Source organism: Sapajus apella, unplaced genomic scaffold (assembly GCF_009761245.1).
Source record: "Sapajus apella isolate SASKATOON/1434 unplaced genomic scaffold, GSC_monkey_1.0 scaffold209, whole genome shotgun sequence".
Classification (NCBI taxonomy): domain Eukaryota; kingdom Metazoa; phylum Chordata; class Mammalia; order Primates; family Cebidae; genus Sapajus; species Sapajus apella.
The window spans coordinates 458,595-476,199 of NW_022437149.1; the positions used below are offsets into that span (position 1 = coordinate 458,595).

Consider the following 17,605-nt stretch of genomic DNA (forward strand, 5'->3'; position numbering starts at 1 on the left):
AGTCAATGAATCTTCAACAGGGGCACCAAGAATACTCAATGGGGAAAGGATAATCTCTTCAATAAGTTGTGGTAGGAAAACTGGATATCCACAAGCGAAAAAAAAAAAAAAAAAAAGAAATTGAACCCTTATCTTACACCATATACAAAAGTCAACTAAAAATGGATTAAGGACTTAAATAAGACCAGAAACCATGAAACTAGTAGAAGAAAATGGGGGTGGAGTTAGGCAGCTTCTTGATATTGACCTTGGCAATGATGCTTTTGGCTATGACAGCAAAAGAACAGGCAACAAAAGCAAAAATAAAAAGCAGGACTAAATCAAATGAAATGCTTCTGTGCAGCAAAGGAAACAATCATCAAGATGAAAAGGTAACCCGTAGGTTAGAAGAAAATATTTGCAAATAACATATCTGACAAAGGGGTTAATATCTGGCCAGGTGCAGTGGCCCATGCATATAATCCCAGCACTTTGGGAGGCCGAGGCAGGAGGATCACTTGAGCCAAGGAGTTTCAGACAAGCCTAGCCACAAAGTGAGACTGCTATCTCTGCAAAAAAAAAAAAAAGTACAAAAATCATCTGGGCATGGTGGCTTGTGTCTGCAGTCCCAGCTACTCAAGAGGCTGAGACAGGAGGATTGTTTGAGCCTGGGAGGTCAAGGCTGCCGTGAGCTGTGATTGCATCATTGCACTCCAGCCTGGGTGACAGAGCAAGACGCTGTTTCAAAAAGGAACAAAAAAGGTGGACAGGGGTTTAATATCTAAACTAGGAATTCATACAACTTAACAGCAAAACAAAAAACACATGTCAACCTAAAATAATCAAAAGGATCAGAATCTAATTTAAATAAAGTTTATTCAAGGACAAAGTTTGCAGATAGTCCATTCAGAAACAGCAACTCCAGGGAAATGGGGTCAGTGTTCTGAACCAGGGAAGTTAAACTTTCATTTATACAGGCAGACCCACAGGAGTTTCTGCACAATTACATTTTTCATACAAGGTTGGTGCATAGTTACAACATTTGACTGATTATAGGCAGTGTTTCTTGTTGGGAAGGGTACAGATAGCATCTTTTGCAGAGGGTGTAATAGTCACAGGTTTTCTGTCATCTGGTCTAAGCAAAACAAGATAACAAAGGAGAAGTTAATCTACAATAAGGGTCATTAATTAACAAGGCGGGAGGTGTTTGTCCTTGACGTCATTTAATTTTCTCTAGTTATTATACAGGACAAGAAAAATAAAAAAGTGAGTTAATGTATAATTTGAAAAGCAAATGTTGCCACCATATGGGCCTCAGATCACAGTCACATGTCTCTCAAGGCTTACAGTGCTTATGGGAATCCAACAGCTTTTTATTTTTTGTGATGGAGTTTTACTCCAGTCACCCAGGCTGGAGTGCAGTGGTGTGATCTCGGCTCACGGCAACCTCTGCCTCCTGAGTTCAAGCGATTTTCATGCTTTCAGACTTGTGAGTAGCTTGGACTACAGGTGTGAGCCACCATGCCTGATGAATTTTTATATTTTTTAGTAAAGAAGGAGGTTTCATCATATTGGCCAGCCTGGTCTCTAACTCCTGGCCTCAAGTGATCCACCCACCTTGGCCTCCCAGAGTGCTGGGATTACAGGTGTGAGCCACCGCTCCTGAACTGTATGCTTTATTATATCCTTCATTAGCATAATAAACTGGTAAAAGTTAAGTAATTGTTTCCCCGAGTTTGTTAAGACAGCTTAGCAAATTAATGGAACCTAACACGTGTAGGAACCCCTAAGCCAGTTGGTCAGAAGTACAGGTCACAACCTGGAATTTGAGATTGGCATCTGAAGTGGGGACCAGCTTGTGGAACTGACCCACAATCTGCGAGGTCTGATGCTATCTACCGGTAAATAGTGCCAGAATTGAATTAAGTTATAGAACATCCAGTTGGTGTCCACTGGAAAACTGCTTGGTGTATGGGAAAAGACCAGCACACATCTGGTGTCAGAAGGGTTGTGCTGAGTGGTGTGTGAATGTGGAAGAAAAATAGTCAGTTTTTCCTATTACATACTTTTGGTTTCACATTTTACATTTTGATCTTTTCCTACCTCAGACTCTCACACCTGTTAGGATGGCTATTATCAGAAAGACAAAAGAAAACAAATGTTGGGGAGAATGTGGAGAAAAAGGAACCTTGGTACACTGTTGGTAGGAAGGTAAATTGGCACAGACGTGATAGAGAACAGTATGGAGTTTTCTCAAAAAAACTAAAAATAGAACTAACATATGATTCTCAAAAATTTTAATACAGAACTACCAAATTGAGCAATCCCTCTTCTGGGTATATACCCAGAGAAAATGAAATTGGTGCCTTGAAGAGCTCTCTCTCGCATTCACTGCTGCAGTATTCGCAATAGCCAAGATATGGAAACAAATTAAGTGTCTGTCGACAGATGAATGGATCAAGAAAATGTGGTATATATATAACAGAATAAGAACATTCTTCCTCCTTAAAAAAGGAGATCTTGCCATTTGCAACAACATGGATAAATCTGGAGGACATTATGCTTAGTGAAATAAGTCAGACACAGAAAGAAAAATACTGCATAATTTCACTTACAAAATTTAATATATAGAAGCAGAAAGTAAAATGCCGGGCCAGGCACAGTGGCTCATGCCTGTAATCTCAGCACTTTGGGAGGCTGAGGTGGGTGAATCACTTGAGGCCAGGAGTTCGAGACCAGCCTGGTTAACATGAGGAAACCCCGTCACTACTAAAAACACAAAAATTAGCTGGGCATGGTGGCGCATGCTTGGAATTCCAGCTACTTGAGAGGCTGAGGCAGAAGAATCGCTTGAGCCCAGGAGGCAGAGGTTGCAGTGAGCTGAGATCATGCCACTGCACTCCAGCCTGGGTGTCAGAGTGAGACTCCATCTCAAAAAAAGAAAGTAAAATGGTGGTTACCAGGCATGAGGAAGCAGTGAAAATGGGAAGATGTTGGTCAAACAGTACAAAGTTGCAGTTTTACAGGATTAATAAATCTAGGGATCTATTATACAGCATGATGACTATAGTTAAAAAGTATTCCAGCCTGGCCAACATGGTGAAACCCTGTCTCTAGTAAAAATACAAAATTAGCTGGGTGTGGTGGCATGTGCCTACAGTTCCAGCTATTCAGGAGGCTGAGGCAGCAAAATCGCTTGAACCTGGGAGGTGGAGTTTGCAGTGAGTCGAGATCACGCCACTGCACTCCAGCCTGGGCGACAGAGTGAAACTCTGCCTCAAAAAAAAAAAAAAAACAAAAACCGTATATATATATATTTTTTTTTGAGACAGAGTGTATATATATATATATATATGTATATATGTAGTATTGGGCCAGGCGCAGTGGCTCACACCTGTAATCACAGCCCTTTGGCTGAGATGGGTGGCTTGACTGAGCTGAGGAGTTTAGCACCCAGCTGAGCAACATAGTGAGGCCCTGCACGTACAAAAACCTAAACAAAAATTAGCTAGGTGTGGTGGTGTGCCATGTGGTCCCAGCTACTTGGGAGGCTGAGGTGGGAGGCTTGTTTGAGCCCAGGAGGTCAACGCTGCAGTGAGCCAAGCTCATGTCGCTGCACTCCAGCCTGGGCAACAGAGCGAGACTCTGTCTCAAAAAATAAAAAATTGTGTGCTGGAAATTTTCAAAGACAGTAGATTTCAGGTGCAGTCACCATACACACATACACATACAAGGTTACTATGTGAGGAGACTGGTGAATTAATTAACTTGGCTGTAGTGACCATCTCATTACGGATATCAAAACACCATGTTGTGCACCTTAAATATATGCCCTTTTTATATAAAATGACAAAACAACCCAATTGTGTGTACCTGTGTGTTATTCTTTTGAAAAATAGGTGAAAATATGATAAAAGCCCAACTCACATCTCAGGATACAACTTAAAGGGATGAGATTTCAAATGCCTGCACCTTCCGGTGGACACTGCAGATGACTTTGGAGTCTCCATTCTGCTCCGTCCTAGAAAACAGAGTGCCAAGGCAACTACTGTTTATGATCTTTCTGGTGCCCTGAGGAATTTTCTCAGCAATAATAATTTAGACAAGTCCAGGTGCAGTGGCTCATGCCTGTAATCCCAGCACTTTGGAAGGCTGAGGCGGGCAGATCACTTGAGCCCAGGAGTTCGAGACCAACTTGGTCAACATGGCAAGGCCCCATCCCTAGCAAAACATACAAAAATGAGCTGGGTATGGTGGCACGCACCTGTAGTCTCAGCTACTTGGGAGGCTGAGGCCGGGGTGTCGCTTGAGCCCAGGAGGTCAAGGCCTGCAGTCAGCCATGTTCACGCCACTGTACTCCAGCCTGGGTGACAGAGAGAGACCCTGCCTCAAAATAATAATTATCATATAATTATTAGAAATAATTATAATTATTATTTTGAATCTCATGGCTAATCAAAAAATAGTAATTTAGACAGACTATTTTACTTGTCTTTACTTGAGAGCGTATTTTAAGTGATAAGTGCTAAAGAGAAAACTAATTTAGGGGCTGGAGGCAAGAGTGTCAGAATGGTGAGATTTTGTTGACATTTTAGATATGGTGACTAGGACAAGTCTCAAATACTACAGAGTGTTTGAATAAGACATAAAATACATGATGGTGTAAGCCACAACCATACACAAGAAAAGAACATTTCAGCAGAGGGACCCTCAAAGGCAGAGGCAGGAGCGTGTGCTCTTTCCATGGGCAAGGGACAGAATGGAGGGAGATGCAGTCAGGGGGTGAAGCAGGGCAGATGGGAGCAGGGCTTGTGAGCCATCTCAGGCTGCTGGCCTATACTGAGAGAATGGGAAGCCATGGAGGGTTATGACAGGGGAGTGACATGACCTTAAATGTTCCGTAATGAATACTCTAGTTGCTGTGTGGAGAACAGATTGTAATCGAAGAAGGGGAAGGCAGGAAGGCCAGCTGGGAGGTAAAATGCAATAACCCAGGTTGCTTGACTTGCAGGCAGTGAGGAGTGGTCAGTTTGTGGATATATTCTGGAAGCAGAGACAACAGGATTTGTTAATGGAGTGTGCATGGAATTCAAAAAGAAAGAGAGGAGTTGAGAGACACTCTGCCCAGGTTTTGCCAAGCAATTAAAAGAATACTGCTGTTTATTGAGTTGGGGAAGATGGCAAGAGGAGCAGGTAAGGCAGAGAACAGGGTCTCTGTTTTAGACATGTTTGAGATGCTCAGACATCCAAATGGAGATTCCGAGAGGGAAGCTGGACACACTTGTCATGAGTTTAAGGAAGAGGTCTGATACGTTCGACTGTGTCCCTACCCAAATCTCATCTTGAATTGTAGCTCCTTCACAATTCCCACGTCATGGGAGGGACCCAGTGGAAGGTAGTTGAATCATGGGAAGTGGGTCTTTCCCATGCTGTTCTTATGAACAAATCTCCTAAGATCTGATGGTTTTATTAAGGAGAATTCCCCTGCATGAGCTCTCTCTTGCCTGCCACCATGTAAGATGTCCCTTGCTTTTCCACCATGATTGTGAGGCCTCCCCAGCCATGTGGAACTGTGAGTCAATTAAACCTCTTTCCTTTATAAATTACCCTGGCTCAGGCATGTCTTTATTAGCAGTGTAAGAACAGACAAATAGATGGTCCAAGCTAGGGCTATTGATTTGGGAATTATCAGGGTATAGATGCTATCGAAACCTTGAGGCAGGAAGGGAACAGGGACCCTAGCTTCATTGCTCACCATTGCATCCCTAGTGCTTGGCATAGTTTCCATTACACAGTAGGCATGAAGTGTCTACTGAGTGAATAAATAGAATGCATATGGTCTACAGTAGGAGAGAGAAATACAATATTTAGTAGACCAAGTTCTATAAGAGCACAAAATTAAAGTCTTTTATTTGAGGATCTTAACCTATTTTCCAAATTCAGTGCAGTCAATTAGACACTGATTCTGTCTGGTGAAATAAGCATTTTTGTATTTTGGAGGACCGCTGCTGATTCTGACTCCAAATTAAGGAGTTTTTTCTAAAAAAGATGGCTTATGCAAAAATCACTCTTTGGTGTAAATATCTAGTCTTCAAGCAATTCTTGTAATGCAATCAGAAAGAAAAAAATCCATGGTTTAGGAGGTAAAATTTTTGCGTTCTAAATTCTGTATAATTAAGTTCATTTGCTTAACTGCAAAGTAAGAACGGTTAGTGTCTGTATCTACTGAGATTCAGAGATATTGTGGGAATATGGGGAAATAGAGGCTTTTTAAGTGCTCTTTGACACACCACCACAAGAAGCTAGTTAAATGATCTTTAATGCTATTTACATAAATATTGCTATTCTCACTGTGCTTTTAAAGATATTTTGTGTTATCATGATTATAATTTAAGAGTCTACTGTTACTGTCTCCTGATCTTTGCTAGCTATGGAGCATGGACTGCACTTTCAGAGCAGGGGCCCTAAAAGAACTTTAGCAAGCAGAGCTGCCCTCAATCATGTAACCCATGTGACTCTGCCTATGACAGCCCCACCCATCTTCACTGGATCCAAATCAGGAGCAAGGCCGTTGGGGTACCTGGTGGGGGTGATGCTGCCAGGGGAGGAGCCCAGAAAGCAAGCTCAAATTTGAATGTGAAGGGCCAATGCACTGTCAGACAGAGGCAGAGAAGCATCATTAATTGAGGCAAGATTTTTCTGGCCTGACACTTTCAGGGAGCCAAGAAGGACAGTCTGCACACCGCTATGGACAGGTAAAGAGGCAGTCTCCTCATGGGTGGTTGCATTGGCTTTCCTTTTAGAGCAAATCTGAGTAATGAGACTGGTAGCTATCCCTTTCTCTGATATAACTGTCTGCCTTGTAAGATCAGCTTGGTCAATATGCATATTTATTTTTTGGATCTGTCTCCTTTTCTTCTATGCAGATCTTAAATGCTGTGAGCCCAATTCTTTCTGTTTCTGACTTCTCTCGATTTCTTTTTCATTTTGCAAAAGAAATAGTGTGTACAATGTGCTGATTTGTCCTGAGATTTGCACTGTGATTGAAACTAATATATGGTAATAATATTAACATAGCGAATCTTTAGAGACTCAAATCACGAAAAGGTAATAGCAATACTGTACTAAAAACAGGAGTGGTAATTTTCATAATAATTTTGTAAATATTCAACAATAAAACAACTTAAAGACACACTTTCCTCAGGAGTTGTTAAAAATAATTTAGCTATAGTAACAAAATTTGTACTTTTTAGAAATGCCAAAGTTCTAAATTAATTGCTTGAAAGTCACTATGATTGTGTCCATTATAAGGAGAAAAATTCATTCAAGCAAGTTATTTCATGTTGAAGACCCAATCGTTAGGCAGCTAATGGCACTTTTACTATTAACTAACCCTTCTATTTGTTCAGATATAGCTTAACTTACCTCTGAAGTGTGACTTTGGTTAAGGTCCTCACAAAGTCTTTATGTGCAGCTTTTTATAAGTTGTTGTCATAGAAGTTATTCTCTTCCCACGTTTATGATTACTATGAATGTATGAGAATAATACCTCATCCATATACTTTACCTCCATTTAATTCCTTTATAAAGAACTTACATTTCAGAATAAAGATTTTTTAAAAAAGATTTTTCTTGTAAAGACAGGGTCTCACTCTCTTGCCCAGGCTGGCCTCTAACTCTTGGCCTCAAGCAATCCTCCCTGCTGGGCCTCCTAATGTGCTGGAATTACAGGCATAAGCCATCACACCTAGTGTACAGAATAAATATTTTTTTTTGTTCTGAGATGCAGTCTCCCTCTGTCGCCCAGGCTGAAGTGCAGTGGTGCAATCTCGGCTCACTGCAACCTCTGCTTGCAGGGTTCAAGCAATTCTCCTGCCTCAGCCTTCCAAGTAGCTGGGATCACAGGTGCACGCCACCATGCCCGGCTAATTTTTTGTATTTTTAGTACAAACAGCGTTTTACCATGCTGGCCAGGCTGGTCTCAAACTCCTGACCTTGTGGTCCGCCTGCCTCAGTCTTCCAAAGTGCTGGGATTATAGGTGTGAGCCACTGTGCCTGGCCAGAATAAAGATTTTTAATGGAGGATTTAATGTTCTTCAGAAAATTTTCTTGAGGGCAAACAATGTCAAAGTCTCCTCAGTTTACAGTGAGATTTTGAAAACAAGTCTGAGGTATAGGTCCTGGTGAAGGGTCCATTGGAAATATTTGTTTTGTCAAAGTAAAATGCAAAGCAAAGTTAAAACCAGCAGTTGAAATTCAGAGAAAGACGGAAAAGGAGAAAAGATGAAATTCAACAGGACAAAAGGGAAAAATGTCATCATTAAGGAGGAGACTATCTGTAGAGCTCATTAGTGACAGCAAAATGACTTCGTCAGGATTATTTTTAACCCAGTTGTTTCTGATTTGCCCGGCTGGGGCTGCAGCTAGGGTTCTGCCTCAGGGAGCACAGCTGTCCAGAGCAGCTGTCAGCCTGAAGGTCTGAAACACTCCCTTGGCAAGTCCTTCCTACCCAGGAGAGAAACCATGAGGACAGGGCGCTGGAAACAGGCCTCTAACCAGAGAAGGGAAGTAATGGATCAACGAAGTTAACTAGCAGGTTAGGATCATGCAATTCATTTCACTCTGACGGGTACATGTGCAGAAACAGTGCAGGCCTATTGTACTTTCATGTAGAGTAGGACCCAAAAGTCCACTGAAGTCCTTTAGCTATGCCATATACTTCTTATCTATACTTCCAGGACACTTTTCCTTCCTTATGGTAACAGGCTCTCTCTCACCACACACACACACACACACACACACACACCCCCCAAGGTGCAGGTAAAAAGATGAAGTTTCCTCTGCCTTTCTCATCTATACAGCCCAGGAGAGTAGGTTAAATATAAAAGGGATTTGTTGGTAAGAGATCATGCTTAATCTGTTTAACATTGGGCCTCAAAGAGTGAATTTATTTTCTTTTTCTTCTGTACTTATTAAGCACCTATTATGTGTTGAGCTTATATATATATACAAAGGGTTATTATACGCTAATATAGTATTAGTAATGGTGGTTGGTGCTATGGTAATTAACATAAAAATTATCATTTTAAAATAAAGCTAATTATTATTGGATCTTTGTTAGTATTCGTTTTGTGTTTTATATTTTTAATTTTTTAAGAGACAATCTCACCCTGCTGCCCAGGCTGGAGTGCAGTGGTTCGATCATAGCTTGTCTGCAGTCTTGAACTCCTGGGCTCAAGGAATCCTCCTGCCTTGGCCTCCCAAAGTGTTGGGATTACAGTCGTGAGCCCTTGTATCTGGCTTAGTATCCATTTTGGATTCCAGCCAAATATGCATTTTTAATTTTAAAATAATATGGCTAATTTTTACCTTACATAATGTGTAGACTGGTAATAAGTCTAGTTTGCTGCCTAAAGTTTAAAGTGCTTTCCAATAAGCGTCATGCGTGATGAGATATTTAAATTGAAACAGATGGCCGGGTGTGGTGGCTCATGCTTATAATCCCAGCACTTTGGGAGGCTGAGGTGGGTGGATCACTTGAGCCCAGGAGTTCAAGACCAGCCTGAGCAACATGGCAAAACCCCGTTTTTACAAAAAAATTCAAGAATTAGCCAGGTGTGGTGGCACGTGCCTGTGGTCCCAGCTACTAGGGAGCCGAGGCAGGAGAACTGCTGGAGCCCAGGTCAAGGCTGCATTGAGTCATGCTTGCGCCACTGCACTCCAGCCTGGTGACTGAGCAAGATCTTGCCTCAAAGGAATAATAAGAAAAACTAAAAAAACGAATTGAGACAGCTACAAAGAGCTGCTGTCCTAGATGATCGACTTAATTCGGTTGATATTTTGGTAGTTAACTTTTAAAGTTAGGGTCTATCACCTGTATTACATTATTAAAATATCAATTCTCAATGTATATCCGCACAAAGACTGGTACATGAATGTTCATAGTACCTTTATTCATGAAAGCCCTAAAGTAGAAACTATCCAAACGTCCATCAATAGGTGAATGAATAAACAAAATGTGCTATATCCATGCAATAGAATACCACCCTTCAGTACAAAGGAACACACTGCTTTGGGATGAATCCCAAAGTCATTCTGCTAAATGAAAGAAGACAGACATGAAGGAAGAGATGAATGTATGCTGTACAAAATTCTAGAAAATGAAAGTAACTTATAGAAAGCAATCGGGGCAGGCATAGTGGCTCCTACTTAATCCCACCGCTTGAAGAGGCCAAGGTGGGAGGATTTCTAGAACTCAGGAGTTCAAGACCAGCCTGGGCAACACAGTGAAACCCCATTCTCCATAAAAAAAAGGGAAAAAAGAAAGCAAATCAGTGGTTGCCTTGTGGGGAGGGGAAGGACTGCAAAGGGGGAGGAATAAACTCTGGTGGGGTAAGGGTGGTGATTCAGGTTCTGTATCCTGACTGTGGCAGCCATTTGGGGTGTTTACACCCAACAATATTCGTAGAATTGGGCATCTTAAATGGGTGAAGTTAACTTTATGTAAATTATACCTCAATGTAAGAAAAAATAATGAGTAAGAAAAGTTTCATTTCTCTTGCTAGCAAACGTTATTCAAATTCCTGATCCCTTTACTCGCAAATTCTCTGCACTTCTGCCCCCTGCCATTAGGTGACAGCACTAGCTCCACAAATCGGATAAATGCATTTCTGGAAAAGTCTAGGGACAAAAAGCAGGCACCACACTGTACAGCTTGTGTTGCTGTTTGCAGCTACAACGGGGACTCTTGATTTCTTTAAAAAGGCTTGGGTTGCCAGAGTATTTCCACAAATACTGTTCAAGTTAGTGCTTCTGATATGCAAGACACTCTGCTAGGAGCCAGAAAACAGAAGAGAAATCAGTCACTATGCAGGCACCACATAGCGAGTTATTTAGATTATTCTGCTTAGTTAAAAAAGCAGCAGAGTGCAAAATCACACATACAATCAGTATAATCCAAATCGCGTAAATATGTACCATAGAAAGACAAGAGGAATAAACACAAGAATCTTAACAGTCATTGTCATTAGACACTGTGTCTAATGATGATTATTAGACACTGATATTCTAGATTAAAACATCTTTAATATTTTAAAATTTAGAGCTCTTCTATTTTTCCATGGTATTCAAGTTTGACAGCAATCAAATATTATTCTTTTTTTTTTTTTTTTTGGAGATAGAGTTTTGGTCTTGTTGCCCAGGGTGGAGTGCAATGGCACGACCGAGGCTCACTGCAACCTCCACTTCCTGGGTTCAGGTGATTCTCCTGCCTCAGCCTCTCTAGTAGATGGGATTACCGGCGCCCACCACCATGCTCGGCTAATGTTTGTATTTTCATTAGAGATGGAGTTTCACCATGTATAAGAGCAATACCTGGCTGGGTATTGCTCTTACACATTAAAAAATAGGCCAGGTGCAGTGGCTCATGCCTGTAATCCCAGCACTTTGGGAGGTTGAGGTGGGCGGATCACCTGAGATCAGGAGTTTGAGACTAGCCCGGCCAAAATGGTGAAACCCAATCTCTACTAAAGTATAAACATTACCTGGGCATAGTGGCGAGTGCCTGTAATCCCAGCTACCCAGGAGGCTGATGGGGGAGGATCCCCTGAGACTGGGAGATTTGCCTGAGCCTGGGAGGTTGAGGCCACAGTAGGCCAAGATCATGCCACTGTACTTCAGTATGGGCAACAAAGTGAGAACCTATCTCAAAAAAAAAAAAAAAGAAAAAAAAAGAGAAATTTAGGTTGAGATCCAACTGTAAAAAGTGGCCTAAACACCACATTAAAGAGTTTGGAGTTTATTCTGCGGGCAGAAGAGAACCATCGGGGGTCTTCAGCATGGGGATGGCATGGTGCACCTGGGTTTTTGTGAGATCATGGTGGTGACAGTGTGGAGAATGTTATTTTGGAGGGACTGGAGGCAGAGAGCCCAGTTAAGAGGCCAGCACAACAGATAAGGTGGAAGAAGATGAGGGCTTGGACCAAAGCAGAGAGCAGAGGAAACAGAGAAGATATAAATTCAAGAAATATTTGGGGGTTTGAATCAACACATTTAGATAATTAACTAGGAGGACTGAGAAAGAAGAAATGAATCAAGGATGGTTCCAAGCTGCTAGCCGGCTTACCTGAGATGGCAAAATCAGGAGGAGAGGCAGATTAGGACAGGGGGCAGTTGCGGAGTATTGTTTTGATCATTTTGAGTTTGAGGTACAAGTTGGACACTTAGGTAGAGGCTGGAGGGAAAAATCTGAAAATATAGTTATGGGACTGAGGAAGAAGTTTATTTTATTTTTTGTTTTGTTTTCTTGTTGAAGAACAAATTTAATTGTAACTCCAAGTCATTAGCATCTAGAAGACAGTGGCAGGAGGTAACCGTCTTATGGGTAAGGGTTTGGGGTCCTTGATGAGTATCTCTCAATTGGCCTTAAATACAAGCAGGAAAAGGAGTTTATGATGGATCGCTCAGTAGGGCTGGGTATGGCTTAGGCATTCAGCAGAGGAATCCAGAGAATCTTCTCTGGTTTAGCCCAAGTAATAATTTCTTTAAAAAGTTGAAGGAAAATACAGAGTGACCAGGTAAGGAACTGTTCTCTTGCATTTCCTCTCCATTCTCTCACCCACAGCCTCTTGATGAACCAGAAGAAGTTCCTTTACCATTTCAAAAACGTCCGCTGGGCTAAGGGTCGGCATGAGACCTACCTGTGCTATGTAGTGAAGAGGCGGGACAGTGCTACTTCCTTTTCACTGGACTTTGGTCATCTTCGCAATAAGGTATCAGTTAAACACGGCTTTGCAAGCAGTTTAATGGTCAACTGTGAGTGCTTTAGAGGCACCTGTTGATGGTATGACTTCCATCCTTTTTTCATTTGTGTCTCTATTACATTCCTCAAATCCCTTTTTTCTTTCTTTTTCCATGTCCATGCACCCATTTTAGACATGGCCCAAAATATGTGATTTAATTCCTCCCCAGTAATGCTGGGCACCCTAATGCCCCACCTTCCTTCAATACCAGGAACAACTGCTCCCAAATTTTCCACCCTCTTTCCTCAGCATCTGAATTGCCTTTGAGATTAATCAAGCTGAAAGCATTTTGATTTGGGACAGTATTATCAGCTTGTTCAAGCAAACATTTTAAATGTGAAAAACAAATTGTGTCTTAAGCATTTTTGAAAATTAAGGAAGAATAATTTGGGAAAAAATTAACAGTGACTCAATTCTGTTTTCCAAATGATTTCCCTCCTACTCACATGAATCGTAGGCCAGTGAATATTCAACATGGTGATTCCCAGAAAACTAAGAGAAGCCTCTGCTGATTGATTAATTAAATTGATCTTTCAGCTATCTGGGATAATTCATTTCCAAGAGACTTCTTCACCAAGATCCAGATGGGTTTACATAAAGTTCTGCCATGGGTATCTCCTCTCTCCTAACATGCTGTGTCTTCTAGTCTTGGTGAAATCTCAGTGAAGCATCCATGGGGTGGAAGGTCATCGTCTGGTTCATTGTTTGATAGTCACATTACCATGCAATCTTCTTTGCCTAAATTTGTATGAGTATATCCCAATCTCCTTCCTATTTGATGACATGACACATTCTATTTCAGAAGGCGTTGATTTTACCAAGCGCTTTCATTTACTTCTCATGGCAGTGCCCATTACTTCTCTTACAACACCCAATCTATCTGTCTGCTTTACCAAAATCGACCTCCTGTTTTCAGATCCTCCCAGCTGGTCCTCATAAACTGTCCTACCTCCACCTAGTGGTCCAGGTATATTTCCACAACGTTACATCAACGGGCACTGCCAGTCATTTTTCTTCTCAAAAGGTGCAAAAAGCAACTTCATAAACACCAATCTTCACTGAGGTGGTGTCATGCCCCTTCCAACTCAGCGCACTTCATTTTCCTCATGACACCCAAACACAGAGCCTTCCTTCACTCCGTAGGACTAGTGCCGCCAAGGCTTCAGCTCCCCGTAATGGTGTGTTCTTTTGAGCAAGTTGCTTCGCTTCCCTAACACAAGGTCAATGGCTGCAAGCATCCCCAAGATCCCTGTAGGAGAGAGTGAGTAAGGCGACCAGAATCGCAGTAAAAGTCAGTGACTTTCCGCGGGGTCCTCTCTGTCCTCCCAGAATGGCTGCCACGTGGAGCTGCTCTTCCTCCGCTACATCTCGGACTGGGACCTGGACCCTGGCCGGTGCTACCGCGTCACCTGGTTCACCTCCTGGAGCCCCTGCTACGACTGTGCCCGACACGTGGCCGACTTTCTGCGTGGGAACCCCAACCTCAGCCTGAGGATCTTCACTGCGCGCCTCTACTTCTGTGAGGACCGCAAAGCTGAGCCCGAGGGGCTGCGGCGGCTGCACCGCGCTGGGGTGCAAATCGCCATCATGACCTTCAAAGGTGCGGGAGGGCCTTCCGCGCAGGCGCAGCGCGGCCGCCCGCGTTCGGGACTGCGGTGCGGGATCAATCCGTCCGCGGGGAGGCATCGATCCGTCGGCGGGGAGGCATCGATCCGTCCGCGGGGAGGCATCGATCCGTCCGCGGGGAGGGATCGATCCGTCCGCGGGGAGGCATCGATCCGTCCGCGGGGAGGCATCGATCCGTCCGCGGGGAGGCTTGAGCGGAAGACGTGGGCGGGGATTCTGGTTCACTTTTGGAGCCGAAATTAAAGGTTACAAGGAGAGAAAAAGGCCAGGCGCGGTGACTCACGCCTGTAATCCCAGCACTTTGGGAGGCCGAGGTGGGCAGATCACGAGGTCAAGAGATCGAGACCATCCTGGCCAACGTGGTGAAACCCTGTCTTTACTAAAAATACAAAAAATAGCTGGGCATGGTGGCGTACGTCTGTAGTCCGAGCTACTCGGGAAGCTGAGGCGGGAGAATTGCTTAAACCCAGGAGGCAGAGGTTGCAGTGAGCTGAGATCATGCCACTGCACTACAGCCTGGCGACAGAGCAAGACTCCATCTCAAAAAAAAAAAAAAAAAAAAAAGTAGAGAAAAATGCCCAAAGTAAAATAAATAAATTAAAAATAAAAAACTGAATGACTCGGAGACAAGGCCCTGAGGAAATGAGAAAATGGGGCCAGGCCTTGCTTTCTTTCCCCTCGATTTGGAACCTGAACTACCTTCCAGCCTCATATCGTCACCATTTTTTTTTTTTTAAGATTATTTTTACTGCTGGAATACTTTCGTAGAAAATGGTGAAAGAACTTTCAAAGCCTGGGAAGGGCTGCATGAAAATTCAGTTCGTCTCTCCAGACAGCTTCGGCGCATCCTTTTGGTAAGGGGCTTCTTTGTTTTTTAAATTTTCTTTATTTCTGTATAGTCTTGTCTTGGAGCTTCGTATATATCTCATGTTTTCTTATTGTTTAATCATTCTCAATTTTCATCTAATGAAAACTTTATTTCTGGCCGGGCGCGGTGGCTCAAGCCCATAATCCCAGCACTTTGGGAGGTCGAGGCGGGTGGATCACAAGGTCAAGAGATCGAGACCATCCTGGTCAACAAGGTGAAACCCCGTCTCTACTAAAAATACAAAAAATTAGCTGGGCATGGTGGCGCGTGCCTGTAATCCCAGCTACTCAGGAGGCTGAGGCAGGAGAATTGCCTGAACCCGGGGGCGGAGGTTGCGGTGAGCCGAGATCGCACCATTGCACTCCAGCCTGGGTAACGAGCGAAACTCCGTCTCAAAAAAAAAAAAAAAAAAAGGAAACTTTATTTCTCCTCCACATCAGTTTTTTCTTCCGCTGTTTCACCATTCAGAGCCCTCTGCTAAGTTTCCTTTCTCTCCGTTTTCTTTCTTTTGTTGTTTCGCGTTTTTAAATTTCTGTCTCTCCTCAGGGTTGTGCTTCTTTCCTGGTCAGAATTCTTTTGTTCTTTTATCTCCCTTTTTAAAAAACTTATTTATTTATTTTTTAAAACAAACAAACAAAAAAACAAACCTCTTTCCCAATTTACTTTCTTCCAAAATGTTACAAAGTCATCCACTCAGTTTAGAAGCCTCCCAGGCCCCGCCAATCCCCAACCCAGTTTTGAAGGCGTTGACTCAGTTTGCGTCTCTCTTTCTCCGCAGCCCCTGTACGAGGTTGATGACTTACGAGATGCGTTTCGCACTTTGGGACTTTGATAGCAACTTCCTGGAATGTCACACACGATGAAGTATCTCTGCTGAAGACAGAGGATAAGAAACAATCCTTCGAGTCTTTTTCTTCTTCAGCTCTCGCTTTCTTAGAGTTTAGAGAAAAAATATTTATATACGACTCTTTAAAAAGATCTAGGTCTTGAAAATAGAGAAGGAACACAGGCCCAGCCAGGGACATGCAGCCACTGGTGCAGTTTTAAATGCAACATTGTCCCCTACTGGGAATAACAGAACTGCAGGGCCTGGGAGCATCCAAAGTGTCAATGTTTTTCTATAACTTTTAGACAAAAGGAGAGCAGAAAGTAGATCCTAAAAAGCATGGTGAGAGGATCAAACGTTTTTATATCAACATCCTTTATTACTTGAATCATTTGAGTTGACAATGGTGCTAGTGATCGATTTTTCTACTCTTTTCCCTTGATGTTTACTTTCAAGTAACACAAGCTCTTCCATCAGGCCATGATCTGTAGAACCTCCTAATGAGAGTATCTGTAGGATTGTGACCCCAAACCATCTCTCCAAAGCATTAATATCTAAGCATGTGCCGTATGTTTTAATCAGCTGAGGCACGTTTTTATGTTTGTACAAAAGAAGATTGTTTTGGGTGGGGATGGAGGTATAGACCATGCATGGTCACCTTCAAGCTGTCTTAGTAAAGGATCTTAAAACGGACAGGAGGACTGTAAAGAAGACATCCTAATAATGGGTTGATATCTCAAGTAGCAAATCTTCTGGAAACACAGACTCTTTTAAGGAAGTCCCTAATTTAGAAACACCCGCAAACTTCACATATCACAATTAGCAAACAATTAGAAGGGAGTTGCTTGAATGTTGGGAAGAGAAAAATCTATTGTCTCTCATGGGTCTTTTAATCTCAGAAATGCCAATCAGGTGAAGGTTGGCTACTTTTTGTATGTGTGTGATGCTTCTCCCAAAGATATGTTAATTATATAAGAGAATTGTGACACAACAAAATCATAAAGCTGGGAACCGTGGCACACACTTATAGTTCCAGCTGCTTGGGAGGCTGAGAAGGGAGGATGGCTTACAGCAGCCTGGGCAACACAGCAAGACCCTGCCTCTTAAGAAAAAGAGAGAAAGGGCTGCGCACAGTGGCTCACGCCTGTAATCCCAGCACTTTGGGAGACTGAGGCGGGTGGATCGCGAGGTCAGGAGTTCGAAACCAGCGTGGCCAACATGGCGAGACCCCGTCTCTACCAATAAGACAAAAATTAGCCAGGCGTGGTGGCAGTGCTTGTAATCCCATCTACTCAGGGGGCTGAGGCAGGAGAATAGCTTGAACCTGGGCAGCGGAGGTTGCAGTGAGCCAAGATCATGCCATTGCACTCCAGCCTGGGTGACAAGAGTAAGACTCCGTCTCAAAAGAGAGAGAGAGATTGAGAGAGAAAGAGAATAATATTTGGGAAAGAAGAATGGGGAAGCATTGCAGGGAAATTGTGCTTTATTCAATGAAATGTAAGGAGC

At 42.8% G+C, this 17,605-nt stretch overlaps 1 protein-coding gene across 1 annotated transcript; it reads left to right on the forward strand.

Moving 5' to 3' along the window:
- Positions 1 to 6,616: 6,616 nt before the first annotated feature.
- On the forward strand, positions 6,617 to 17,220 carry AICDA (activation induced cytidine deaminase). The gene is made up of 5 exons (XM_032270358.1): positions 6,617 to 6,734; positions 12,602 to 12,749; positions 14,109 to 14,379; positions 15,144 to 15,259; positions 16,052 to 17,220. Exons 1-5 carry the CDS (start codon positions 6,727 to 6,729, stop codon positions 16,103 to 16,105), a joined length of 597 nt encoding a protein of 198 aa, XP_032126249.1. The 5' UTR covers positions 6,617 to 6,726; the 3' UTR covers positions 16,106 to 17,220.
- Positions 17,221 to 17,605: the final 385 nt, after the last annotated feature.

Coding starts and splice junctions, on each gene's coding strand:
- AICDA (XM_032270358.1), top strand. Junction 14,380..15,143: donor CGCCATCATGACCTTCAAAG/GTGCGGGAGGGC, acceptor TTTTTTTTTAAG/ATTATTTTTACTGCTGGAAT. Junction 15,260..16,051: donor AGCTTCGGCGCATCCTTTTG/GTAAGGGGCTTC, acceptor CTTTCTCCGCAG/CCCCTGTACGAGGTTGATGA.